This window comes from Phlebotomus argentipes, unplaced genomic scaffold (assembly GCF_947086385.1).
Source record: "Phlebotomus argentipes unplaced genomic scaffold, Phlebotomus argentipes genome assembly contig_15, whole genome shotgun sequence".
Taxonomy (NCBI): Eukaryota; Metazoa; Arthropoda; class Insecta; order Diptera; family Psychodidae; genus Phlebotomus; species Phlebotomus argentipes.
In genome coordinates this window covers 18396117-18423120 of record NW_026776181.1, presented here as the reverse complement: position 1 = coordinate 18423120, position 27004 = coordinate 18396117, and the positions used below count along the sequence as shown (strand labels likewise).

The 27004-nt window shown below is 38.2% G+C and overlaps 1 protein-coding gene across 4 annotated transcripts in view; it reads left to right on the top strand.

Moving 5' to 3' along the window:
• The first annotated feature begins 128 nt into the window (after positions 1 to 128).
• Positions 129 to 27004, top strand: part of LOC132263362 (tyrosine-protein kinase Btk29A) — a 33538-nt gene continuing 6662 nt past the window's right edge. Inside the window, exons 1-7 of one of the 4 annotated variants that reach the window (XM_059763086.1) lie at positions 129 to 332; positions 921 to 1099; positions 5844 to 5939; positions 6022 to 6151; positions 7163 to 7303; positions 25958 to 26103; positions 26250 to 26411. In XM_059763086.1, coding sequence (XP_059619069.1) covers positions 950 to 1099; positions 5844 to 5939; positions 6022 to 6151; positions 7163 to 7303; positions 25958 to 26103; positions 26250 to 26411 — 825 coding nt within the window. In that variant the 5' untranslated portion in view covers positions 129 to 332; positions 921 to 949. Of the gene's footprint in view, positions 333 to 920; positions 1100 to 5843; positions 5940 to 6021; positions 6152 to 7162; positions 7304 to 10944; positions 11235 to 16728; positions 17434 to 21863; positions 22341 to 25957; positions 26104 to 26249; positions 26412 to 27004 lie in introns of those variants that run through there. The other 3 variants (XM_059763088.1, XM_059763087.1, XM_059763089.1) reach the window with 3 other exon arrangements.

Below are 27004 nucleotides of genomic sequence, written 5' to 3'. Positions count from 1 at the left end.
GAATTTTCCTGCATCCTGAAAAAGAATTTCCCTCTGTGAATTTTCCCATTCTGGAGCTTTCAAATGTCGGCCAATTTGGCGCTTCGGGAGTGGTCGACAAAGCGCGACCAACTTCACGCCGCGCAGTGTCAAATTGATGGCGTGTGTGGGTTTTCGTGAATAAAATACCTCGCGTGTTTTCTCAAAATTCTCATGGAAAATCACCAATGAGAATGTGAAAAACACCCAAAAGTACCTCATCGAATGGTGTACTTTCACGTGCCAGTGCGAGAATCCACGTGCAGCGGTGCCAAGTGGGCGAAAAGGCAGCAGGAGTTCCTGACTAAATTTGGGTATCTATTGCCGAAAAAACAACCTTTCTTTACCCCATTATTTTGGCCTTTTATTTTGGTGGCAAATCTATTTGTTTATTTTCGCATTTTGGTTGTGTCTTCTTTGGGCTTCTTGTGATTTCTTTGCATTTTTACACGACTCCTTGTTTTTTTTTGTTATTGTATTGCGGGGTTTAATTTCTATTTACACTTGTCTTGCCTCCAGCACAAAAAATCACACACACTCAAATCTATTTATTGCACAAAACTTCCCCAGCTTCTTTTTTGGCCTCCAACTGGAGCATTTGTTGTGTGGGAAATTGTAAATAGATTAGAGATGTGTTGCAGACGAGACTTCCGTGGTAGATTGTTTGTGTTCTATCGCTCCGGAGGCCAGCGAAGCAGCATCGCGTCGAGAGCTGTTTCGTGCCTCCCTTTTTTTCTGTCTTCCACAACGCGCTGAGCGATTGTGTGGCTCTCTGGGCATTTCCGGTTGAGCGGAGAAAGCCGCCCAGAGACTGGCGAGGGGTCAAAATGCAAAAATCAACAAATAGGTGCCAAAGAGTTGGGCAAAGTGTGTCGCGGTGGAGTAATTTGGCGATTGTGCAGGATCCGGAGGGGCCGCGGGCAGTGTCAGGATGGGCGAGCGACTGTACGACATCATCAAGAGTGGCCGGATGACCAAGAGGTCCCAGAACAAGAAACGCTTCACGCCGGTGAATTACAAGACGCGCTGGTTCGAATTAACACGACAATTCCTTTCATATTTCGACACAGAGAACATCGAGGTGAGTTGAGTCATAAATACCTCCCGCGGAGCTCTCTCGGCACTATTCCTCTGCCATTGAGCATCCCCTTTGGCCACAGTACAGCCCTGCGATGTGCCATTTTGCGTCCCTTTCGCTCCCGGAAGGCGAGAAGTGCGCGTGCGCTGGAAAATTTTCCCAAAAGAGCCGGTGTAAATATTATGAAAATCCAATTAGGACACAAAAATATTCACGAGTCCTTTCTTCTGCTGCTGCTGCTTGAGTGGCCAAAATTTCGCTTTTCTCTCCCACCTTTTGACCTCTTTTTTGGCAGTGCTTTGCAAGTGTGTATTTTCCGCGTGTTTTGTGTGCGATAATAAAGTGTTGCGTGTGAAAAGTATCTCGTGATAAATCCAATAAAACTCTCTTCCAGGATCCGCCCTTGCTTTCCGAATACAAGACAAACACACTCCTCTGCTGTATGTGTGTCCATTAATCTTTTTCCAACGCGGAGTCGACTTTCCTCCGGGAGTTCAGTGTTCGCCATTTAAGTATATTTCTGGGCGAAAAGTGTTGGGTTTTTGTGGTGGAGAAAATAACAATAATCGGGAGAGAATTGTTCGTGGGTGGTTGCGCTTCTGCACAAATGGCATTTGCGGCAAGCACAAAAGACTTCCCTGGAAATTGATTCTTAAGGAGAAGAGAGACGCGCTGAGAGAGGGTCAATATCTGAAAGGATCGCTATCTTGAGTGCTTCGACCTGCCCACAAACCCTCCTGTGGATGTGAGTTTGTCGCTCCTTTTACAGTGTGATGTGTCATCAATTGGTTTTGTTTGAATTTCGAGGGAGGCGAAGAGAAAATCGATAATTTGTGTGCTGCGTGTTTAGATTTCTTTGCTTTTCTAAAAAGCCTTTTCTTCACTGCTCTTGGCGAAGGGTTAATTACCCTCTCTTTGGTTGAGGAGGAATTCCCTTCCTTATCGCCACACTTTACGCTCTCGCCAAAGGAGTTTCCTTTGATGCCTCATCGCTCCTTCACTTCCTTCATGCTTTGTCAGCAATTAAATTGATAGTGCGAAGTGATTTGGAAGTCTCACGTCTCACGTAGTGTGTTTGAATCGATATAAATGGGTGAGAAGTTGTATGAAGAGAGTTGATTTTGTAGTCAAACACTTGCATTTATCCCATGAGCAGTGATTTCAGACATCCATTGTTGTTTTGCACGCAGAGTCAATGTCCATTGGGTTTTCCGTGTGTCATTCCTTTGATAGCCTGTAATTCTCGGTTGACAAAGATGAGTTACAGAAAAGGCTGAAGGGAAAATATACACACACACACACACAAGTCAGAAGAATAATATCATCCATCATTGTTCTGCAGTGCAGAGGAGATAGGAAAGAGAGGCTTAAAAAGATATGAGAGACATGCATTTGCATAACAATAAACCAATTTTGAATTCCAAACGTATAAGAAAACATCCAAGATGAAGAGAAGACATGATGGAATATTATTGATGTCTCCTCTATACAGATCAAACATCCTCATTGGACATTTTCCTTGCTCCCTCTCGCTCTCTCTTGCTCTCGCTCTCTGCGTAAACATTGTTGGGACATTGTTGACGGCAGCAAAGACACCAAATAACAAATGATATTGATGGGTGATTGGAAATGTTTAGACGCGCACGAGATGTGAAGCATTAATATTTAAATATTGTGTGTATTTCTATGGGAATTTTTCTTTATTTTTTCCACCTCATTGCGCGCAATGTTAGAATTGTCGCTTATATGCTTTCAACATTCCAACAATATTTCTCTTTTTCTCCTCCCGAGAAAAAGTCATCACAATAAAAGACGGGCAGAATAGCAAATCAATGAGTGAGAGGAGGTGAAAAAAAAAAAGAATTCTGTGGAAAAAAGTGTAATTGAGTTCATGGCACATCGTTATTCCCGTGATGTGCTTTCAATTGTGTCTTCTTCGAAAAAGTTATATATTTCCTTGAGGTCGTCTGGTGTGGCCTTTTATGTTTGGAATAAGATGGAGTAAAAAGTGTGCTTTTTTTCTTCTCGAGAAAGGAAAGAAGATTCCGTCAAAAAATTAAACATGTCGTAAATACAAATGTATTTATGCGATGAGTTAAAAGGGATGGTACAAAAGACGAAGTACTTGAAGGCACACAAAAGTGGCAGTTTGTCTCTCTTTGCTGCGTCAATTGCATATGTGTATAAAAGACCCACCCTATGTAGGTGCGCGGATATTATGGAAAGTTCCTCTTCAATATTTTTGCCAAATGGCACACAAACAGAATTTTATGGGCCTCTCAAGACAAGAAATCTCCATATTGGTTGTTATTGGACATGCTTGTCGGAAACCAAAAATTATGACACATTCCTTCAGCTTTTCTTCTCTTGTGTCTTATAAATGAAAATGGTGTTTGTGTGAAATTTATTGAGCCCTTTTTGCCCTGTCAATTTTGACTACCTCATTGCTGAAAAATTCCTCTTTCTCAGTCAGCTCTTAAACCTCCTTTTGCTTTGCATTTGCTGTGTTTACAGTGGTTGTCAATGGAATAAAGCATCTTTCGCGATAATATTGAATTGGGTGAATTTATCTAAATTCTGGGCAAATTTTTGATTATAATAAAGATGAAGGAAGACGAATAAAGTGTTTAACCCACAGAAGAAACCAAGATTGGTTGAAAGATTGACCAAATATTCTTCAACTTCTGATAAATAAATTTTAAAGGGTTGTTGCAACATTACAGATTTTGTATTTCGCTTTTCACAGCTTACATTGGCAGCCGCACGGCGGCGCTAATGCAGTGGAGAGTTTATTTAATATGAATATCAGCTGTCAAACGCGAAGAATCAATTCAACAAGACGAAATAGATCATAGAAATCCAATAAATTTGTGCTAATCAACTTAAAAACATAATTTTTGTCAATTTCCTTAATTTTCACGTGAATTTTTCGGCTTTTCTTGCCTTTCTTGCCCAGAAAATAAATTCTCCAATTTCGTAAATGCTATGAATTACAATGTTGCAACGCAATTTTAGGAATTCATATTTTTGACAACTTATTTGAAATGTTATGAAAATAAAGTTGCAACGACCGAAAATTTTCTGTACTTCAACAAACGGCAAAATTCACGTGCTTTATTTCATTGGCGACGATTGTGGCTGTAAAAATTTCGCATATATCAATATTGGTCAATCAATTAAGGGTCATCCGCTTCTTTTATGCGCGCCCGAGTGTGTGAGTGTGTGTTACTTATGGGCCAAATATGCATCAGGAATATGTAATGAGTGAGGGAAGTGATGGTATTTTGTGATGAAATGCCGGTGATTCTGATGCATCTCACCCAAATCCGCAGGGATGACCTCTTGTTCTGTGAAAGGAAATTCCACTCGTCTGACTGTACAATGGCTGAGATGTTGAGGAATCATTCTTGAAGGCCTAACTGATCATGCTCGAATATTTTTCAATTGTTGCACACAATTATTGTGCACAGAAGATGGATCACACATGAAACGGAGTGAAGTTTATTTGAATAGGAAAATGATATGTCTAAATTATTCACACCACTTATTATTGTTGGTTCTCGAAAAGAAGAAAAAAGAGGGAAAAGAAATGCCGATGTCTGTCTTGTGAGGGGCATTTTGTATGATTTGATATAATAAATGCCGTAGATTCCAGTTTTGTGATAAGGAAGAATGTCTCTTAGTACCTCATAAATTGCCGTGGAGAAGAAGTCTTGAGGAGCATTGAGGAAAGGCGTTCTTGTTTGAATATGAAGCATTGAACCCTTCGCATAACCCTCGAGAGTAGATGAGAAGCATATAAAAATTCCTCTTGTCTTTCGTTATTTGTAAGCCTTCTTTTTTTGAGAGATGCATAGAGAAAAATGTGAGGGAGTTATTCATGTGTCTCTCTTGTGAAGACTGTGTAATTATGCCATAAAAATAATAAATTTTAACACATTTCCTTCCATTATAATAATACCCTCGGCTGAACTGTGATGATGGAAGCATGTAATGCAAAGTGACAGATAAAAATGTGATTTTTCTATTTTATCGTCTTCTCCCTGGCTTTTTCTCCTATTTCTCCACACACACAAAACTTCTTGACTGTGTTTTTTTCGGACAAAGGATTGTGAGAAGTCGATATAAATAGAACTGAATAGGGATGAAAAATTGCCTTTGAGAGATTATATTAAAGACAGAAAGAAAGAGGTTAAAATATTCCAAAGAAATGTTGTTGAATTGAATTCGATAATGATTCTTGGATTGTTTTTATACACAGAATATTTTCATATTGGATAATAATGAGCAATTATGAGAGAGAATATCTTTGGCATTGCTTGGGCAAATTAAAATATTTTGTGTGTTTTATTGTTACGCAATTAGTTTCGGTTCAACTGTAACATTTGTAGGGAAAAAAGGAGAAAAGAAGAAGAAGAAGTGTAATTGTATGAAAAGTGCACTCGTGGGAAGCTTATTGTGTGAGATTAATTCTCTGATTAGGTGTTTAATATATTCTTTTTTTCTCTTATCACATTTTGCATTCTCAATGAGGTGGAACGAAGATCGTCTCTGAAGTTAGGGAGAAGAGATTTATTGTTGTTCTTTTTCTTGTGCTTCGTTTTATTTTGTATTATATTACAAAATATATTGTTTATACTTTTGCATCCACATTTGTGTTTAATGCTTCTGTATCTAATAATGGTTGAGAGATAAATGCATATGTTTTTCTTCTTACTATATTTTTTCATAATGTGCAAAACAACAGAAACGACGAGAAAGAGGTCGTGTCAACATCAAGGGCATTCGTGTTGTGGAATTGGCTTCTCTGAATGTTGAAGGTGGAGATCCAATTGCTCCGGAAGTGAGTATCTCTCTCCCAATCAAATGGGTATCTCGAATAATATGCAATTAATGCTGTGTTCTCTCTCTCTGCCAACCTCCAGGGCTATCCATTTCAGATTGGCTATTGTGAGACGACAGATGGTGGATCCAGCGCTGAGACCCAATATACTCTGTATCTCGTGGCGAGCAGCGAGAAAGAGCGTCATGAGTGGATTAAAGTTCTAAGAACGGGTCAGTAAACGCCTCTAATTAACCCAGACAATAATAATCATGTTATGTTTGCCGATATAATTGCGCGCAAATCTTTTGACTCTTGCGTGAAGATGGAGAGAAAACTGTACTGAATTCTCTGTCTTGTTCATCCGTAAAATTGATTAATCCACTGAAATATGACATTTCTATGTTTCATTCGTCAATTAATATGCATCGCACAACAGTTTGTCTGTCAAATGCCTGGACAAATGGTGCTATTGTCCGATGACTCGAGCTATAAAGCATAAAAGTTTCACAGAGTGAAACACACACTATAATGTTGCTCAACAATTCATAATATAAACTTAATTGTACCCGCGCGACGAATTTCCATCTCTTTGATATCTCAAAAACATGTATATGATGGTGTCAATGAGAGACTCTGTTGCTAAGAGTTTCAGAGCTTTGCATTTAGATTGCATTGGAAAATATGAGTGAATGTGTAAATGTATTTAGAACCATTTTCCTGCGGTGAACCAATAATAAATTACTGATTTTCTGGACATTATAGTAAAAAATTGACTAAAAATCACACTTTTTAAATAGCAAAATACTGTAATTTTCACAAAAACATACAAAAATCAAGTTGATAAGTCTAAATCAAGACATAACATAACGTTATAACATGGATTTAGAGCCAAATTTGCAGTGTTTTAATTAATTTTCGCTGTCCTTTTGCGCATTTCTCTCTGGATTTTATAATATTTCGGCTTGGAATTGAGATATTATCAAGATTACAAAATTTGTATCATTAAATGTTTGTAAAATGTCTCGAAAATTGAAAGAAATATTGAATTTTTAGTACTTTATCAACTGTCAATTTGTCATAAACATCCAAATCGTGTTTTTATACACACAAATTGAAGAAATGGAGAGAAAAAAACCGCACTGACTTGATATTTTCGATGGTATATTCTTTTAAATAGTTCTTTGTCTTCGCTTGGATAACAATGAAGCCATTTAACAAGTGTCTCTCTCTCTGTCTTGCAGTCTGTGACGACAATCCGAAATCGTTTAGATACCATTTGGGCCTGTGGCACGGACGGAAGTGGTCCTGCTGTCGTGGCGTGAGCAAGAGCAATTTGGGGTGTCAGGTGACAACGAATTGGTCAGAGCCGAACAACAATCCGAGTGAGTATTTTTAATCCTCACTTAGCCAATTGGGAAAAGAGGTTTATGGGTCTGTTGAGAAAATGTCAGTGATGCCTTTTTTTTGCGACTCCCCATTCGACAATGCAGATTGAATTGGAGGAGAGTAAAAGTAGTGTTTCAAGTTGAATTCAATGCCATTCTTTGGTTGATTCTTTCTCGCGCGCCAGCAAGAAAAATTTGTCAAGACGTTGGACTTTTTTTCCTTGCTTTGCAACAGATGAGAGAAAAAAAACAGTGAGTGCGTGGGTTTCACTTGGTGTACACACAGAATGTGTGTCTCTTAGGTCCATTAATTCGGTTAATTATTGCGCATTTACACACTCTGTATATCCCCATTCGATTTCTGTTGGGTGGCCAGAAGAATGGGAGAGTTTTTTCTGTCGCTGTTGTGCTGCGCGCGCGAAAGGGAAGAAAAACATCAAGACCTCCGTTTGGGTGTTAAAAGAAAAAAAAAGAGTCTGAAAATTAAATGAGAGATACTTGGAAGTGTTTTATATCTCATTAGTGAGTGAGCTTTTTGGGGCTGAATATAAGAAAATAAACAGCTCGCGCGTACCTTTTATTCACTTTTGGCCTCAACATTTTATATGCAAGAAACTTTCTGCCATGGGCAAAAAGACTCTCAAAGTTAGGTAAAAGAGACATAAAAGTTTTTGGCAATTTTTGGGGGGAAGTTATATTGAGAATGTCTTTTTGTTTTGGGTGCTCCCAGAAGAAGAAGAAAAAAGGAGTTACACGCGGTGGTGTTACAAGAATTCCAATTTATTTCACTTTATTGATCAATAAATCAAGCCCATTGACTTCTCTCCTTCTCTTTTCTGGGGGCTTGAAGACAATTCACAAAGCATTATACACAAGAGAAAAATGAATTTTGGGAGAATTGAGAGAGAGAGAGAGATTTACCAGTGAATGCCATTCTTTTCCCACCAAACACTCTCTTGCCTCCGTTTTTTTTCTTTTTGGTTCTGCTGCAATTAATAATAACGCTGGTAATTCATTTAAAATTCAGCCAAATGTATTTTGTACACATAGTCAAAAGACGGGCATTTGCATATGGCTCTGTTTTTGGGAGAGACTCTTCTTCGATGGTGTCCATGACCTGTGTTGTATTGTTGAGGGGAGAATTTGTAATTTTGTCAGTTTGGGATGTTTGATGAGGAGGAGAATTGTGGGTGAGTTTGTGTTGGTTCACACAGGTCACTGGCCCAATCTCTAGCATTTGCTGTTTTGTGTACACACAAAAGAGAAAAGAAGAAGCAAAAAAAAAGAGCGAAAAAGGTTATTAACAATTCACTCAAGTGGATATGATTCCTAATATACTAAAACACGCTTTACAGTTCACCAAAAACCGCTGAAAACTCATCAATTTGTCCCGCGTATCAGTTGGTGCGACGAAATTAGTCGTTTGTGGGGTTTAATGTGTTTGAAGATTATGCTTGAGTGACTCTTCAAGCTCTCTTTGGTGGAATTATCCTGCCAATTGGCTGTACAGAGAGAAAGTCACTGGATTGAAGAGTGTACTTTGCAATTGTGGAGATGTATTTGAAGAAGGTGTGGTTGACATTTTGACAAAATGATAATCCTTTATTACACTTTGGAACATTTACTTTATCTCTTGTCTGTGTGTATTTGATCTTTGTCGCACTTCTTCCATAAGCCGGATGAACAGCTGGAGTTATCCTGTATTCAAGTGATGTCTTCCAATTTCCTGTCCGAGTTTCCTTCACTGAATTGGCGATTTCTTGAAATCTTCATCACACACATCTCAAATGGCTTAAGATTCTCATTCCATTTTGCAGGCGACTTTGCAGTCAGTGAAACAATGTTATATTACTCAATGCAAATTATTATCACTGCTTGAATCAATTTAAAGCCACCTTAGAGCGATTACAGACTTGCTGATGATCCACGGGAGGATAAGCGAGAGCGCGAGTGTCTTCGACTGATAGTTCGCTTAGCCAGAAAACGTGAATAATCCCTCGATTTATCGAAGATTCAGCCGATTTTTTGGGCTTCCCGACGGCAGCGCCCACGTGCGAATATTCGCTGAAGCATTGCAAGATTCAGGAAATGCAAAATGGCGGATCTCTTGCGAATGATTTCCTGGATTATTAAAAATCATTAAATTCTTCTGCGAAACATCAATTTTCGCAATTTTAACGTAAAATTTCACGCTTTTGAAGTATGCAAATCCAGTGACAGCTGAACACACGAAGCAAAAGTGGCGCTAGTGTCGACAAAGAAGAATAACTCCTGAGTATTTTTAGCGCCAGTTCAGCCACGAATTATAGCTAATCCATATTTTGAGTGTGTAAAGTTGCAGATCAACCACGACTTATCGCTGATCTGCGCCTTTACACACTACAGACTCATCCACGGAGGATTGATCCGAGTTCGCGTCGATTCGAGGGTGAGCGACAAATCTGTAATCGCTCTTATAATTGTTTGTGCGCAAAGTGCGAAAGAGAGGGATTTCATACATTGTATGACATGGAGAAGGGTAGAAAATGCAACTTCGCCGCATTAACACATTCTTCGGTAGATCATATAAGATTGTGGAATCTATGGGGGGATATTTAAGTGGCGAATTGGTTTCATGGGTGTTGGTTTGGCGAAAAAGAGGCACAGGTATCAATAGAGGTGGAGTGAATCTCATTCACACCACCACGAAACTGCTCTCTGGCTCACCAATTCCTGTCTTTCAACTTGCTGTTGTTTTGCTTGGTGTTTATTTTGAACGTTCAGGAGAAGAGCGAGCGAGAGAGAGATAAAAAAAATTTCTCTTCGTGTCTCTCTTTGGGAGGGTTTATCATTTTTAGTTAGAGAGAATCTATTTGGTATCTTTCACTTCAAAATTCTCAATTTCTTCTCCTCTTTTGTCGTTGCGAGGGAAGTAGAAAAGTGATGAGGAGAAAATAGTTGAGGAAGTGAAACATATTTGTCCAATAAATGATCTCTTCATGAGGGAGATTGCCAGTGAGTTGTTATGATTTATAGGTGAAATACCTGTAATTGCATGTCTTACATGAATAACAACAATTTGTAGTTGGCTGTTGAAGCTTTTAAGGCTGCAGCACACAGTTGTATAATTATCATTGATGAATCTATCTCTTGGTGAATAGCAAAATGTTGATATTCTCGCGATTTCCTTATAACTAATAAAGGCGAGTCATGTTTGTCATTTAAATACAACCGCGCGAGCGCTTGAGAATCAGCGAATGATAAACCTCACGATATATCCTCTATACCTTCGTGCCGAATGTGATTACAATATTGCTTGGCTCTGTTTCTCTGTGCTTTGGAGAGTGTCTCTCTAAGAAAAGGAGGCTTCTCGGCATGTGTGTGATTGTTGGGAGAGTTGTGTGGTTGAGCTTGCCAGCGACTCCTAAAGCGTGTGTAAGATGAACAGTGCTGAGGTGTTGAGCGTCTTGGGAGGCGCGCAGTCACTGTCTCTCGTGACTCTGTTGAGCTTGTGGCCTGTGGAATTGTCGCTGGTGGTCGAACGAGTCTCTCTCTGTGTCTCTACCTGGCTCCCTCACTCCCGTGTTCGCTCGGTGTTTCGCTGCCAGTGTGTGATTGGGGTCCAGAGCACTGTGGCTAGTCAACGCAACTTCAGTCACATTTTAGAGTTGCTAATAAATGAACGCGCGCATCCACTCTATAAAGCGAGAAAGTGTTCGGATTTTTTTCATCATATCTAAAAGTTGAAATATATCTGTAGCTTCTCCGTAACTCGTTTGCTACTTCTCTTATTATTTTGAGAGAAATTCACGATAAATAGAGTGTTGAGTGTGTGTTATTTTACAAATAGATAAAACTGAAAAGTGTGTGTTTTTCCATGCAATATATTTTTCGTTAATCTGTGCGTGATTGGATTGGCTTTATATGTTCATTTATCACCTGAATTACAGTTAGTCGAATGTCACCTTCGGAGATTTTTCTCTCTCTTTGTGATCCCAAGAGCCGCGATCGCTTAGTTTTGCTTGATTCTTGAGATCTCTTTCCTCTTCTCACTGTCATAATTTTCAACACATGGACACATTTTAGCTGGTGCGCTATAATATGCAAAAGACAAGATATAATATTGCGAAATTCACTGATTTCTCCTCCTTAATTCTTCGTCTCGTGGCATCTTGATGTGTTTCTGTTGTTGTTGTTGTTGCCTATGCGCGGCGGTGTGTTGTTGGGGCCACAGAAAAGCAAATTATACCGCGATGGATATTAAACACTCCTACTTAAGCGTCTCTGGTGAATTTCTCTTTTTTCTGCACAAAATTCTCAAGTGTGATTCTTCTCAGAACACTCTTCACATCATCAATATTCATTCAGATTAATAAATAATAATAATATTGTGAAGCTCATCTCTCACGGGTATTTCTCCACAATTTGTCCGATTGTCGAGATAGTAAATGAGGATTTTACGAGGAGGTGAGAAGGAGAAGAAGGAAATTAAATGCTCACCGGTCACTTTTATAGATTTTCTGTATAGATTCTTTTGAGGAGTTTCTTTTTGTCCGATCAATATAAATGCGTTTTTTGATATTACATTTTATGGTCGTGTCTGTATTTGTCTCTCTTTCTCTCTCTCTCTCTTTTGCTGCCTTTTCGTTGCGAAGGAACAGGTTTTTCCGTGTGTAAAGAATATATATATAGGGGGAAAAATCAGAGGTGTATGAATATGATACAATTAAGAGAACGCACACGACAAGAAAATAAAATAAGATTAGACAAGTGTGAAATCCAGAATGTTGTGGCAAAACGTCAAGGATTTCGAGATTCAGTTCCAAACATTTCCAATCTTCTGTGTAAATTCGCTTCCAACTCTCGATTTGGGTGTTTTTTTTCTTTCTTTCGGTAAAATGCGCCAATTCGTCAGAGATTATTCATCAATTTCCCAGTTTTAAGACACGTTTAGTGAGGAGAATAAGAGAGAAATATGATCTTGTCGCTTTGAGTGCGATGTTTTGAGAGTTAAAGATCTCTCAAAATACCCATGAAAGTATATAATTTATTGTAGTTTGAAGTTGTTTGGAAAATTTTCCAGTCCTCAATTCTTATGAAATTTGGACGATGAGAATGAAGAGAAAGAGAGATGGTGAAGATCTGTTTTAAGAGATTATAGACAGACGAAAAATTCTTCATGATATTTAATCCATTGGCATACAGAAGCATCTGTACTGTTTCTCAAGACTTCGTTGTAGCTGCTTTTAGTGGTTTATTATTCCTCTCTCAACTCGCCTCACCTTCTCAATATTCTCTCGTCTTCCTCTGCAACCAATTCTATGGTTGGGAAAAGGAGAAGATGGAGAAAAATTGGGCAGATGTGGAGAGAAGACGGGTGCACAAGTGGCTGACTTATTGGGAAGTTCAATGGCTCTCTAGGTCGAAATATGTACATATAATCGCTCCCAAGACATTGGCAGCGTGAAGTACACACAGAGTGAGAAGCAAAAAGGGGGAAAGAAGTAATCCACAGTGTGATAAGTGAAGAACTTCCACGGGCGTTATTCCTTTACCTTCTCTCTTTCTCGCCTTGCCAAGATCTTGAGGGATTTCTCAACCACCCTATGGCCAGAAGGAGTTTGCATTCATAGTTATCTCTCTGCTGTCTACAGTAAAAACCTTCATCTCAATTTTTAATGTGAGAACTCTCGAGGAAGATTTATGTGAGCACATTCTCTGTGCGAGTTTTCAATGATTCCAATCGGTTTTTCACATCTATCTCCGCGAGCTTTTATTGTTTCTCGATGCAGTTTTGGTATGGTTGCTATTTGTGAGCACACTTTTCTGCAATCTGACTACACAATAAGATCCTTGTCTTCATCGCTCATCTCTCTCTCTCTCTCTCTCTGTGTCTCTCCAATTCATGCGTCCTCGATTTTGCACACGAGAACATAATAATAATGGCCCAAACAAGTACCTTCCTCTTGACCCATTTTTCCCCAAAGAGACGCGCGCACAGCGTGTCAAAAACTCACGTTATCCTCATTGTGATGACAAGAGTGTGTGACTAATATGGTTGGGAGCATCTTTAAGGATGTTTGTGCAGCAGAGAAGGAAGGCAAGAAAAATGAGAACAAGAGAAATGGCAAAACGACAATGAATGATGATGAAAAGAGTGTTTTTGGGGCCACTTGTAAATCATCTTACGACCCACTTTACTGGGTTTTGAATCAATTGTAAATCAATTTTCTTGCCTGCAAAATATTATTACATTTTCTGGCTGGCATTTCAATTTATATACACAACTCTTGCTCAAGTTGGTGGAATCTTCGCGGCGATGAGCAACAACAATCCATTGAGCTTTCAATTAGTGGCTTTGCCAGCCCCACACCCACCCTTGAATGAGCCCGAAAATGGTTACACAACATCCCAGAGAGAGAGGTCAGAGAGGAGTTAAGTTATAAATCGTCAGCGTGAGAAATGCCGAATGTTTGATATTGAATAGGAAATATCTACACTTTGCGGAAATGTTGATTGATGCTATTCGTCGATTAGATTTATCTATTGATTGAAGAATATTATTACTTCTGCAAACTGACATTTTTCAGAGGTATTTAGACAGTCTTGAGAAGAAGGTCAATTTGATTCCGATAAGTCACCACTTATTATTGGTACTATTTGTCTTATATATCGCAAAAGGCTGAATGGGGAAGTGAATAATGATGATGTGTTGAGACAGGTTCTTGATCTTTGACGCCTCACACGGGCAAAAAGGCCAAAAAGACGAAGACAAGGAGTGAACTTTTGCAATTATCATCCAGTAAATATTCTTCCTTACTGAATTGAAAATGGATGAACAGACAGAGTGAGAGAATGATGTCAGAATTTTATTGGTTTCCAATATATATGACTATTTTACAGCAAACTGTAAATCTGGTGTTTGAATTGGAAAAAAAGAGCCAGTAATAATATATGTGATGAGGGGGTAATTAATGTAAATTGTTTTCATTGAAGACAGAGAGAATATCTTCTCTCTGGGTTGTTTTTTTCTTGCTCATAATGACAACACAACAGATTGAAGAGAGAGAGACCAGGAAAAATCGTCAATTTTCTTGAGAATCTCCGCACAATGTCTGGAATGTCACATGTTTTATGTTATTCTTTCGTACAATAGCGCAAATCTTTATTCAATTTTGCTGTGGCAATTTATTTGAGTCGATAATTAACACTGGGAATTGATTGTGGTGTTCTCGCGAGAGGGGGTGAATAATTGGCGGTAATAGCATCACCTGAGAGACAGAGAGAGAGAGAGAGAGAGAGAGATAGAATATTATCTCCACTATATGCAATATCTCTCGATGGAGAAGGCAATGATTGGTATAATTTATTAAAATATCACCACTAGCTCTGAAAACCGTTAATGAATAATTCATCCTTGGCGCGGAGAAAGAAAAAGACATTGCATGAGGAATGTCTCTCGCGCCAAGAGTGATTCTTGGGCGCGAGAAGAGAGATGCCTTTGCCGAACGGTACTCAATAATTCCAAATGGACTGATGACTTTGTTGTGCGCTTCGTCTTGGCGCAATAATAATAATAATGATAATTAATAATTTTGTTGACGGCCAGGACTTCTGATTATATTTTTTTCTCTTTCGTGGTGTTGCAAGCCATGACGGGTTTGCCAGGCATTATTAATGTTGACTCTGAGGGTCAGAACAACAGTATAATGTCTCTTAATTGCTCACACTTGGGATGCCAAGCGCAGTGGATTAATTCCTATAGCTTCTGGCTGAATTATTGGCGAGTGTGCGGAGAAATGTAGACGTGAGAATGTAACATGAGAAGATTGATAGTGAGACATTATCATTCCACTGTAAATATGATTTTCTCTTAATAGGACAAATGTCTCATTTTCTACGTATGTTAGCATTGAAAAGTATGTGCATTCAGACAATTTTATCTTCATTGGTGTACAATGACGTGCAATTTGACAAGGGTTGCGGAAGAAAATGTAAATACAGTAGCGAAAATTAAGTTAGGACACCAATGAAATTTAGGCCACTTTTCCTTTTGATACTAAGAAATAATGAGAATTTAATGATCTTTCAAATGGCGTTGAGATCATGGCGATATCTAAATTCGTGGCTGAGATATTGCAAAATGCAGAGAAATGTGCGCCAAAGGACACTGCCTATTTTAATACAGACTGGGATAATTACATTAAATCATGAATTTGGAATGTCTAGAAGACATTTACATCCTTCAGCGTTTTGATTTGGACTTGTCAAATTGCTTTTTGTATGTTTTTAGCTATCATTTAACGCTTCTGTGCAATTTTTTGTCTCAAAAATCGATGGAAATATCGAATTTTTAAGCAACCTAAAGTTTTTGAACTTTTCGAAATTCCACTTTTTTGAATTTAACTGTTATTACACTGTAAAGACACAAGTCAACTCTAACTTTTTCTTGGCCCAGAAAAAAAATAATATTATACATTCAAGCTTCCTTAATCGCCATTTCATTATATAAATAATGCTAAATCCACCTTAAAATTCCCTATTTTCGCAATCGAAAAGTTCAATAACTTCAAGTTGCTCAATTTTCAAGCACCAAAGGGAAAAATGGCCTAAATTTCATAGGTGTCCTAATTTAATTTTCGCTACTGTAATTCTCAAGGGTGGATGACAAAAAAAAGAGATGCGCGAGAAAGAATGAAATGATGTGTAAGGAGATTTAAAAGCCCAGAAGGTTCAATTTGAATTTTTATTATTCAATCATCATTTCACCCAAGATGTATTGCGTTGCCAGTTGAGACGAGAGCGCAGCCAACAACATGAATGTGCAAATTGCTCGTCATTCTGCCAATAAATAATTGCACAATGCATAAAAGTTGAGAAGGGAATCAAGCTAAATAACCGTTATTTGCATTAAATTTTGCAACGCATGCAACAGACACACACAAACACACACGTGAAAAGCTCTCGCGGAAAGCTTTGTCAGGATGTGCATTTTATGTGATTTGACATTATGAGTAACTTTCATCATTTCTTCGAACTCCTCATCGTCATGGCGAGAATTGTGGCATATATAAATGTGTGTTTGTCAGTGCATTTTGCTTGGGAATTATGCAATATCATCTGGGCGATGGTAGATGATGATGAAAATGTAATGTTGGGGGCTTTTGAAATATGACTGTTTCATAGGCGCGCGCATACAAAAAGGCACTTTAGGTAGTGAGACACTTGTGCTAAAACTTTTACCAATTCCGCCCTCTTAACTTCTGAGAGCATTGAGAGAGAGAGAGAGAGAGTGAGAGGCTTTTGTATTGTTGTCATCAAGTCCATTTCTGGGGTTTGGAAGTAAATTGAATTATATTGAAAATTACATTGTGTTGCCATCCAAAATTGAAAATCAATAATTGTGTGTGATGGTCTTTCTCGATATGGCAAGGAGTTTTGTCATTGTTTCAACTCTGCAGCTGTGAATGTTGTAATGTTGTTTGGCCGCCATTGAATCCTTTCTAGACAATTTTTGTTGGGGAATTTCCTTCTGAATTCTGTATTTGTAATTTATTCATTTAAATAGTGGTACTTGTCGCTCAAATATGCACATAAAATCACAATTGAAATATGAATAGCAGCATTGGCTAAATGTAACATGTGTCGAAATTGAAAATATAGCGTCGTCAAACTGTAATCTCAAGAATGTGCCATTTAGATCAGAGTGAGAGAGAGCCTGTCATACGAGCCGCAGAGTCATTGACGCGATGGTAGAAATACACTTTACGTGGAGAAATTGACTCTTGAGCTGCCACTTTAAACATCCAGTGAATTCATTTCAAAAATTTATGCTGATTGGAAATAAATTTTGATGCTTGCTGGAAAGAAGGAGAGTGAAAAAAGTTCGCTGTTGTAAGTGTGAAAAGAAAATATGATGTGTGCTTTATAAAAAAAAGAAAAGAACTGAGAGTTTTTGAAGAAAAGAGGAGCTAAAGCAAAGTGTTGGATTTTTCGAAGGAGAAAGAAAGCTGCCCTTATGATTCCGTGCGTGAGTCTGACGGAGACCAGCGTTCTTGGCAACATGAAGGAACGCGTGAAGGAGATGCGAGTGTTTGGATGTCGCCTCAACTTTTGGCAAAGCATGGCGCCAAGTTTGACAAACAAAGGTCGGTTTTCCACGAGTTTGCTAACCAGACAACGAAACCCCTCCCGTTGACTAAACAGATTACTATTTGATTTCTTGCTGATACTGCAAATATTTAAATTTGCGCCTAACAAATATGTCCTTGTGCGATAATTAACTTCTATCCAAATCTCATGCACTCGACGAACCTCGAAATGTGTAATTATAAGTCAAAAAATTCGCTATTTGTGCACCACAATGACAAAAAAAAAACAGATAAGATTGAAGTGAGCTTAATTGGTGAATTATTATTATTATTCTTCTACCTTGGAATATTCCTATTGTTACTAACACGAGATAATACTCAAATGTGGAGAGTTTTTATTCATCCACACACTGTCTGATTTGGATGATCAATTAACATTTTAAAGAGAGAGAGAGAAGTGAGATATTGGGAAAAACACAGAGTGTTCTCGGGATATATTTTATTAATGAGCAAATACAGAGGTCCAAGTCTCAACTTCTTTGCCTATGTTTGGAATGGGTAAATAAAACGCGTGTCTCAGCTTCGTTAAAGATCCATAACTATAAAAATGTGAAGCGCCTAAAAGGAGTTACCAATAAAATATGTTTTTTTTTCGCTTATTTGAAGATTCACCTCCTCAAATTAACACTTGTGCGATGTATAATTTCCAGCAAGTTATGTGTGAGAAATTACTTATAAAAATGTAAGTGGTCAAAAGCTGTGTCATTTTTGACTGGAATCTGTACATTAACTATCGCGCTGTGATCTAACTCTAATGGCTAAAATATGAGGTGAAACATGATGGAATGATGTGATTAAATTGATAAATGTTTTGATTTGTCGTTCTGCTATTTTTGTGTGTGTGTTTCGCAGAAAAATCTCACTAGGAATTAATGTTTAGTTTCTCAAATGAGTGTCCGAAGGAGAGAGAGAGAGATATAAAAAAAGCTAGATGTGATCACGAGTTTACAGCATATTCAAAATATTACATGGAGTTGTGAGTCGCGGGAAAATTCAGCACCGGGTCTCTGAATAAACTTCACAGCAGGAGTGATATCGAGAGCACACAAATTGGCTGTGTGACGTTAGAGAGTCTGATTAAGTATCTGTCCACGTTTTCTCACACACAGAGAGTGATATTGCAGGGAGAATTATAATATGCAAAAATTGCATAATTCCTGATATATACAGGCATATTCCCTGTCGCGGGTTTTTTGCTCTCCGCAAGTGCGCCAATGATCAATTTACTTTCATTAAGTAATTAGATGCCACACAGTTATTTTGATTAATCTGGGCCGGGGAAAATGATGTGCTGTAATAAAATATGTAGGTGTACAGCAGGAATTAATAATTGCTAATAACATCTGCGGGGGGATATCATTAATAATTGGAATATATTGTCGATGCATATATAAAATCCCATCTCAATCGATTGACTGGACTTCACATATAGTGTAATTAATTTATTTCCTCAGTGGGGATACGTCTCATTATAAAACACTTTCAGTTGAAGAGCAGCGAGAGAAAAAAAAAGAGTTAAATTAACTCCTCTTGTAAAAACTTCCTTCCAATTGGCGCGCTTATGCAATCGACATGCTGAGAGAGTGGCAAGAAAAACTTCCATTTCATTTCAATTTCCTATTGACGAACATCGCGGGTGTGTTCAAATGTTGAAACAGAGAGAGAAAAGAAGTTAGAAGTGTGACACCCAAAAGGCAAAATGGCATAAAAGAATTGAAATTGTGCAGTGGGATGAAAGTTAATGGGAAAATCTCGCCCAAAAAATTGATGTAAAAAGAAAGAAAGACAAGAGAGTGTTTGACTGTCTATTTTAGTAGCTAGAAAAAGAAGGAGTTGATTTAAAAATTCCCACAGTAATTCTATTATGGTATAATTACAAATTACATAGCTCACGGTCATCTCACGCCTTGAGGGCAGGTGTTGTCTATAATTTGAGAACTACATTGTTAAAAATATTATAAATAATCTCGTGCCTTGATTACTTCTGGAATATCGCTGGAAGCGTGACGTTGACGTGAGAAAAAAGGAAGGCGCAAAATATATGCGAAAGAGAGTGAATTGATGGGCAAAAAGGCATCAATCGACGCCAATTCATTTACTTGATTATAACTTCTGCTGAAGTCTTTGGAGATTTATGCTATAGTTATAATACTCAAGGGGCAGATATTATGATCAGAAGTGGTGTACAACTTGATAGTGATAAAATATTTACAATATTTGCACTGAGAAAGCTTCTGTTTCATCAAATTTAGGCATTTTCTCAATTATTTTGCCTAGAAAAAACCAATTTTATTGCTTTAAAACAGATTCTGGTGATTAAATAACCCTCAAAATCACCAAATTTGTATTTAAACTAAGAATATTCCTCTTTTTCTCGGTAGATATGAGCATTTGTGCTTGAAAGACTTCAATTTGCTCAAGTTTCTGTAGTAAACAAAGGTTTAAAATTCAATTATAACATCAAAAAAGTCATTTTAGTCTAGAAGAATGTTTCTTTGCACAATGATTTCCGCAGTTTATGCTTAAAATTGGCAAATCCAACATTATTATTTAGTGGAAATCTAGGTTTTGTAGGATTAAAATAGCATTTCTGGAAGGTAAAACTAGAAAATCATGACAGAAATTGTTAATGAACATATTGAAACAGTTGAAAGAGTCTAAAATTTGCTTTTTAAAGATGTTCCGACGCGTCTGGATAAAGTGTACAGATTCAAGACATATTATCTCCCCCTTGATAATACTTTTAAACTATGATTTGTGGTGTTGTGGTTATCTAACAAGATCTCTGCACAGAGAGAGTGAGAGATGATTTCTTTTGGCGCGTACGCCTCCAATTGCAAAAATGGAGAGCTCTGAAATTCATCAAGGAGGGAAGAAGGAGGGAAGAAAATGAGAAAATAATGTACTAGGAAAGGCTCACGATTCCAACATTTTATCGGTGAATTGAGCTATGGAAAAATGAGTAGCTAATTTTATATAATATATTTCTTTTTTACTTGAACTTACAAACTCTCATAGTGAGGGGAAAATGGCATATGAGTTAGAGAGAATATTATTTCCACCGTCTCCATCACAAAACTTGCATACACTTTCAGAAAGTCCATGGACCGTGACCTCCTTCGAATTAATATGTACAAGCCATTGTGCCTTTCATGTAAAAACGGTTCTTATATATATATATGTTTTCTGTGTTTTGAACAAAAATTGTAGATTCTTGTGTGGCGAATGTGTCGCCGACAAGTGCGACGATGGATGTTGGGTTTTCAGTGGAAAATTTTGTAATTGCTCAGGTGTGACTTCCTATAATTTTTACAAACAACATGTGTGAGAGATCTCTATAAATGTGATGAGGAAAGTACTTTTCCTCTTTGGGGGGAACATTGACATAAAGTGTATTGGCAAATAGACAAGCGTTTGAAATTGAATCGAATGCATTTAAGGTGATATTTTTGCTCGAGGACTTTTTTTTCTCTCTCTCGTGCGCATGTAAAATTTCTGTGAATTATCTGCATTAATCACATTTAGCAGTCCATTTGATTTTTCCCGTCTCAATATTCCCCCATTGCAATATTACTCAGAGCTCGCGGTGTGTGTTTTTTTTTGCATGATTCGCAATTGCGCGAAGGCGCATTGTGATAGTGGCGCGACTGTTGTGAAAGCGAATTTTAAACGTCATGTGTGTGGTATTATAAGAGATTTTTGACGGGGGAGAAAGAGTGGCAAAAAGCCATCACATTTCAATTGAAAAAGGTAAATAAGAACTGAGGCATTACGGGGTATTACTTCCGAATGAATTCCATTTCAATCACTTGTTGCCTGTGTTCACATATGTGAGTTAAGCGGAATTGAATGGGAAAAAGAAAGATCGTTATGCGAGTGTGAAGGGGGTATATATAATGCAATTAATTAATACATTTCAACAATTGTACCATATACTTTTTAATGATGTTGTCCCCCCACTTTGCCTGTGGCGCGGGATTGGGAAGGGAGGCGCGCGGTTTGGTGGTTTGAGAGTGAAGTAGAAGAAGAAAAAAAAACACCTTATCTGTTGTCTAATTTGATTGGGAGGAGAAAAAGGTGAGAATATGTGTGGTTTTTAGGAGAGCTTCTAGTGAAATGAAAATTACATAAAAATGTCTTATTGCACAATTTGACGATTTATTATTGTGCTTCCAATCATTGGAGTATTTTTGTCAAAAACCGCCTGGAGGGACACTTTATGGCAGACACCCTGTGTGTTGTGGCCAGTGGGAAAAAAGCAGTGCATGATCTATTAGGTCTATTCGCATGTATTTCACCTCACTATATCACTCTGGTTGCCTCTTTTTTTATTGTTGTTGGTTGTCTGGCTGTGTGTATTTGTGAAAAGCCCACAATGGAGAGTTTCACTATTGCTCGGTGGAGCAAATGGTGATCGCCACAGTCACTTCTTGGCATTTCACGGTTAAAGAATCGCTTTCAATTTTTTCAGTATATCTCAGTATTTGCTGCCGCCGCGCAATTGTGACGAGAGCAAAATATATATATCAGTGGTGATCATTCAGGAGGACTTAAAATCTTCTTGCATAATGATTTTTTGTGCGACTGACGCCTGAAAAAAGGAATCAAAAGTGTCTATTTTGCCAGCACATGAGAGAGTCTCTCTATAACAATTCACTTATCCGAAATTGCTTTCGCTCTTTGCGATACCAATGAATATTGGCCTTCTCAACTTGTGTGTGGAATTTGCAAATGGAATAGCAATTGCGGAGTTTGTGTTGAGTTGAAGGAGTTGTTGAACAGAGAGAGAAAGATATCTTAAAGACAAATTGAACGTTGATTTAATTGTTTGATGAAAATCACAGTGAAACCCGGTGACTTTAAGCGCGCCAAGACGATGATGTTGCTGTCAGCAATGAAATTTGGTAAATATTCAGCACGTTCAGCCCTGAAATTACTGTATTATGCAAACTTCTGAGGGGCTGATTTATGACACACAAAATTGTCCCTACGGCATTTTCACGTCGCTCAGTGATCGCGTCAGGTTGATATTGGCCAATGGTGAAAATGAATGAGTTTCACTATCACTAATGAATCTTGATTTGTTGAACACAATTGCGTTTCATCAGAATTTTGTTCTATGGAAACAACACTCAAAACCTAAATGTTTACCCGAAAAAAAAAATTCGACAATTCCGCTTCGCGAATACAAGAAAATTGTCGCCTGGACAATCAATCAAGGGGGAAATCAGGGAAATGTCTATGTTTTCGTCAAGACACTTTTGTGCTGTCCTCAATTGGCGTGAATCGCGCGAATACACTTGCGCGTGAAAGAGGTTTTTGTCAGAAGTGCTTTGCGTAGTGATTGAAGGAAGAGTGTTTTGAAAACAAAGGGTAACTGACATCGAAAGCTCTGTATATTTCTATATTTTCCTGTCCAATGCGCTGTTTTGTCTGACACCAGAGTTGTCACTATTAAAAATCCAAATTGAACAATAAAACTTGAATATTTCCCGTGCGTGGAAATAATAATAATAATAAAAATACAGCTAACGGCGAAGAAGAAAAGAATATGAAATACCTCTGAAAAGTGAAACCTTGATCTCATTCGAGAAGTGTTTCTCTTTCTTCTACTAAAATGACCGTTGTGAATATTTTTCCACGGGCGCGAGAATGAAGTTACACTTGTTTTCTATAAATGTCTTCAAGTTTAAGTTGATAAAATGCAACGTGCAGTTGGTGGAATGTTTTTATTTTTCCCTGCCATTAAACTTTATGGGCTGAATTGTGTCTGTTTGTGTTTGTCTGTGTGTGTGTGTTTGATGTTATGGAGGTAAAACGGAAGAAATTTCTGTTCTGCATGATATTGTAATGGGTTTTGTGAGTAAAATTTTAATTATTTTGTTTGCATCCAAGTGCGGAAATTTCACTCTTTGCGCTGCGCACACTTTCAATATCATGTTTTTGAATGTTTCTTATTTGTGTGAGAAAAATTTATTTCTGTATTATTATAAACTTTGTGAAAAGGGCAATTTTATATTGCTTTTCAATGCGTCTCAACTTGTCATGACAAGGAGAGAAATTACTACAAAAATTGAACAGAAAACATGACAAAGAACAAGAGCATTGGCTGAAAAAACAGTAATTTTTGCGATGTCTTGTTTGCCAACTTTCTATAAATCATTTTATTATACAGAAAATTGAATCACAACCACTTTTGGTGTGAGAGATGATTTTCTTTAATTGCGCAAAGAAGAAAAAAACAGGAGAGTGTTGTTGGAGTGAGTAATGCGAACAGGAAACCATTAATTTGAGTGTTTAGTGGTTTTAATTTGAAATAGAAAATGCAATAAAGTGAATAACAATAATGTGTTATGCAAGAATTGAAGGCATGAAAGCACTTGAGATTACCACTGAAAAACGGGCTCTGAAATATGTGGTTTAAAATTCTGATGACCCTCTTTAAGTACGCGTCCGTCTGACGAAATGGAATTCTTATCCATGGTATAATCTAATTTAAATATGCTGACTAATATTCATTTATCAAATCACACACATTCGCCCATTTAGAATGCCTACAAAAAAGCGTTCTCACACTTGAGATTTCACACACAATTTATGATAATAATATAAAGCGAAGGAAGGGGGAAAAAAGTCACGAGGAGGGGCGAGAATAATCGCAATTGGGGAGGAGGGAAGAAAAGGTGTAAAAATTATACATCCCGAGAGACAATTTAATTGAATTTGTCACCTCCATTGTGGTTTGTCTGGCGGCTGAAGTCAGTTGCATGGCTAATTAAGGTGCGCGAAAAAAAGGCCACAAGAAGGAATTGTGCATTGAAAAATGGTTGGATGAAGTGAGAAAGCGGGAGAAGTTTGTATTCTCAACACAAGAATTAACTTTCAGTCTGTTCTAATTACCATAACACTGTCGGATAATGATTATTGATTGTTGAAATCCTTGGCACTTGCGATGGTGACACAATTCTGCGGAGTTTCCTTCTTGCTGTGGCGGTGGCGAAAGGGTTGGTGCGCAGAGTCGTGGGAAAATCTCTGTACAAGTTAGAATTTAGAATGTCTCACATGATTAATCTCTGCAAAATTGCGGTTGCGATGACTGAAGTTTACTGGTTAATAGGGAATTATGAGTAAATTACTGCTTAGCATCACTCAAGTAAGTGATCTTGAGTATAGTTTGACTGGCAAGAGTCATTATAGGAAAACTGTAAAATTTCAAAATCAACACTCTTCATCGCTGTGAAGCTTTAATTTATTCATATTCACCTGTGCAACCGTGGCAAATTACCATCATTGGCGTTGATGGGTTGAAGAGAGTGTTGTTATATTCTGCACCCTCTCGATTAGGATCTGGGCGGGGAAAAAAATGGGAATTTTCTCAGGAGACAGAAAATCTTGAGGAAAAAGATAAAATATGCGTCGTTTGATTTGTATCAAGGAATTTTACAGTCTCGCCTTTTTGACGTCCCTCTGTCGCCGCGCGAATGTTTGTGTGAATGTATTTTGAGCAGGAAGTTTTGCAATTATAGTTTGAGTCATGTGCGATAGAATCTAACGTTGAGTTTAATTAGTTCCTTGGCTACCTTAATAAATAAGCGCGAATATGATAAGTGTGTGAAGCTTGTTTTTTTCCTTGTCTACGCGAAGAGGTGAAATTATGACAAATTTTGATTCAACACCACTTTTATCACACGAAGAGATATGCGACAACACACACACACACACAAAGGTGTGAAGAAAACACGCACGAAAGAAGAAATCTTCGCAATACAATTATTAAATTATGTTTTCTGAGATTGAGATGTGCTTTTGTTGGGCGATTTTTGAGTCACAGAAGCAATTAATTGACTCGCTATTGACAGAATGTGACGAAGTGATGTTGAGATTGGAAAGGTCAACTGCTGTATTTAACAGTAAAAACCGCGTGTTTTCCACCCAGTGAACACAATTTATGCTCGAGATATGTGGAGAGAGACACCTCGGGAGATCCCATAAATATTAGCATTGAATTTTGAAGAGAATAAACACATGTCGGATATTTCAAAATGTGAGTCAAACACTTGCCTGGGATTGTTTTGTGATGGGTTTGGAAAATGCATCGATTTGACATTTAAACGTGGCTCGAGAGTCCTCACGTTTGCCTCAATGTTTTGCATTTTTGCACAAAAATCATTGGGCATCGAGCGGAAATGGCAGGAGGGAGTGTTGGACACCCAATCGCTTGCAATTGATACCTTGTGCACAATCTCAAAGTGCGCGAGGTGACTGAAGGCAGAGTGAGTGAAGAATACTAAGTAACACAGAGTCTTCGGTATTGCTCAAGTGAAGACATGGCTTTGGAGATTCGTCACAGGGGCCACAATTAACGCGCGCACGACGTAAAGTGTGGGAAAAGGTGAATTGTGAACGAAAAAAGGGCTTCTTTGTATAGTTAATAAATGTAATAATTTATTCGATATATGGATCCAGACGTTGGCGCGCAGAAATACCTCTAATCGCCTCTCCTTTATTGTCTCGTCCGCAGGCACCGGAAATTCTCCCGCCCAAAATTCCACACGGAGTTCAAGTCCAAACGCTAATTCCAACGGGCAATTTATTCATCAGCAGCAAACAGTGAACGGATCGGGGAGTTTGGGCAGTTTGACGCCCACTTCATCGTCTCAGCAACAGGTAGTCTGTCTAGAGAGAGGATCTCCCTTCTCTCTATCTAATGTCACAATTATGGGGTCTGAGGGGATATTTTTCATCCTCGGGCTGCTGATTCTCACCAGAAGACGCGCATGAAAGAGTGTTTTTTATCTCTGTTTCTTCTGCAGTCCTCTGTGTCCACGTTCAAGAGCGGAGGTACCTCCACAAACGGGACCCCGTCGCTGGGAGGAGTGGTTCCCTCTGCTGTGATCGGAGCCAGTAGTGTGGTGATTGAGTCCACGATGCCAGGCGGAACTGCCACTCCAGGGACGCCGAATTCTAAGGCGAAGGTATGTATAGAGACAGACGCTTTGGCTTTAGCACAAAAAAAAGACAGACAGCCAGTGCGAGAAGAGATGAAAAAGAGCAGAAGAGGAGGAGAGATTAACATGGAAATGGTGGGAAGATTTTGGAGCACTGGGTCAGAATTATGTCTAAATGAATTCATTTAGACTTTTTAGTTTTTTTTTTGCCTTCTAATCTCCAGAGAAGATCCACCTTTTTGTTGTTCTTCGCGTGAGACAAGCAAGCGAAATTTCTGTCTTATTCCTCACTTTTTCTGTTCATTTGCTGAGAGATGAATTCTTTCAGTGATTTTTTGGACTAATCATTGAATCCAAACACACACATTTTCCACACTGTTTGAGACTGTGTCATCGTGGAAAATTGCGACAGGGTGCAAAAGTGTGCGGAGGAGATGTGAAAAATGCAATTGAATGAAGGCGCATAAATCACGGTGAATTTATTTGTGAGACATTTTGATTTAATCGAAAATGAAATGCAATGCTGAGGCACAAAAGAAGGTGCCTCAACAGTGCCGAGAGACAATCCGAATGGGCTGAAAAGTGAGGAGGAAAATTGCTTGGAGTGAAGGAGAGTCAGT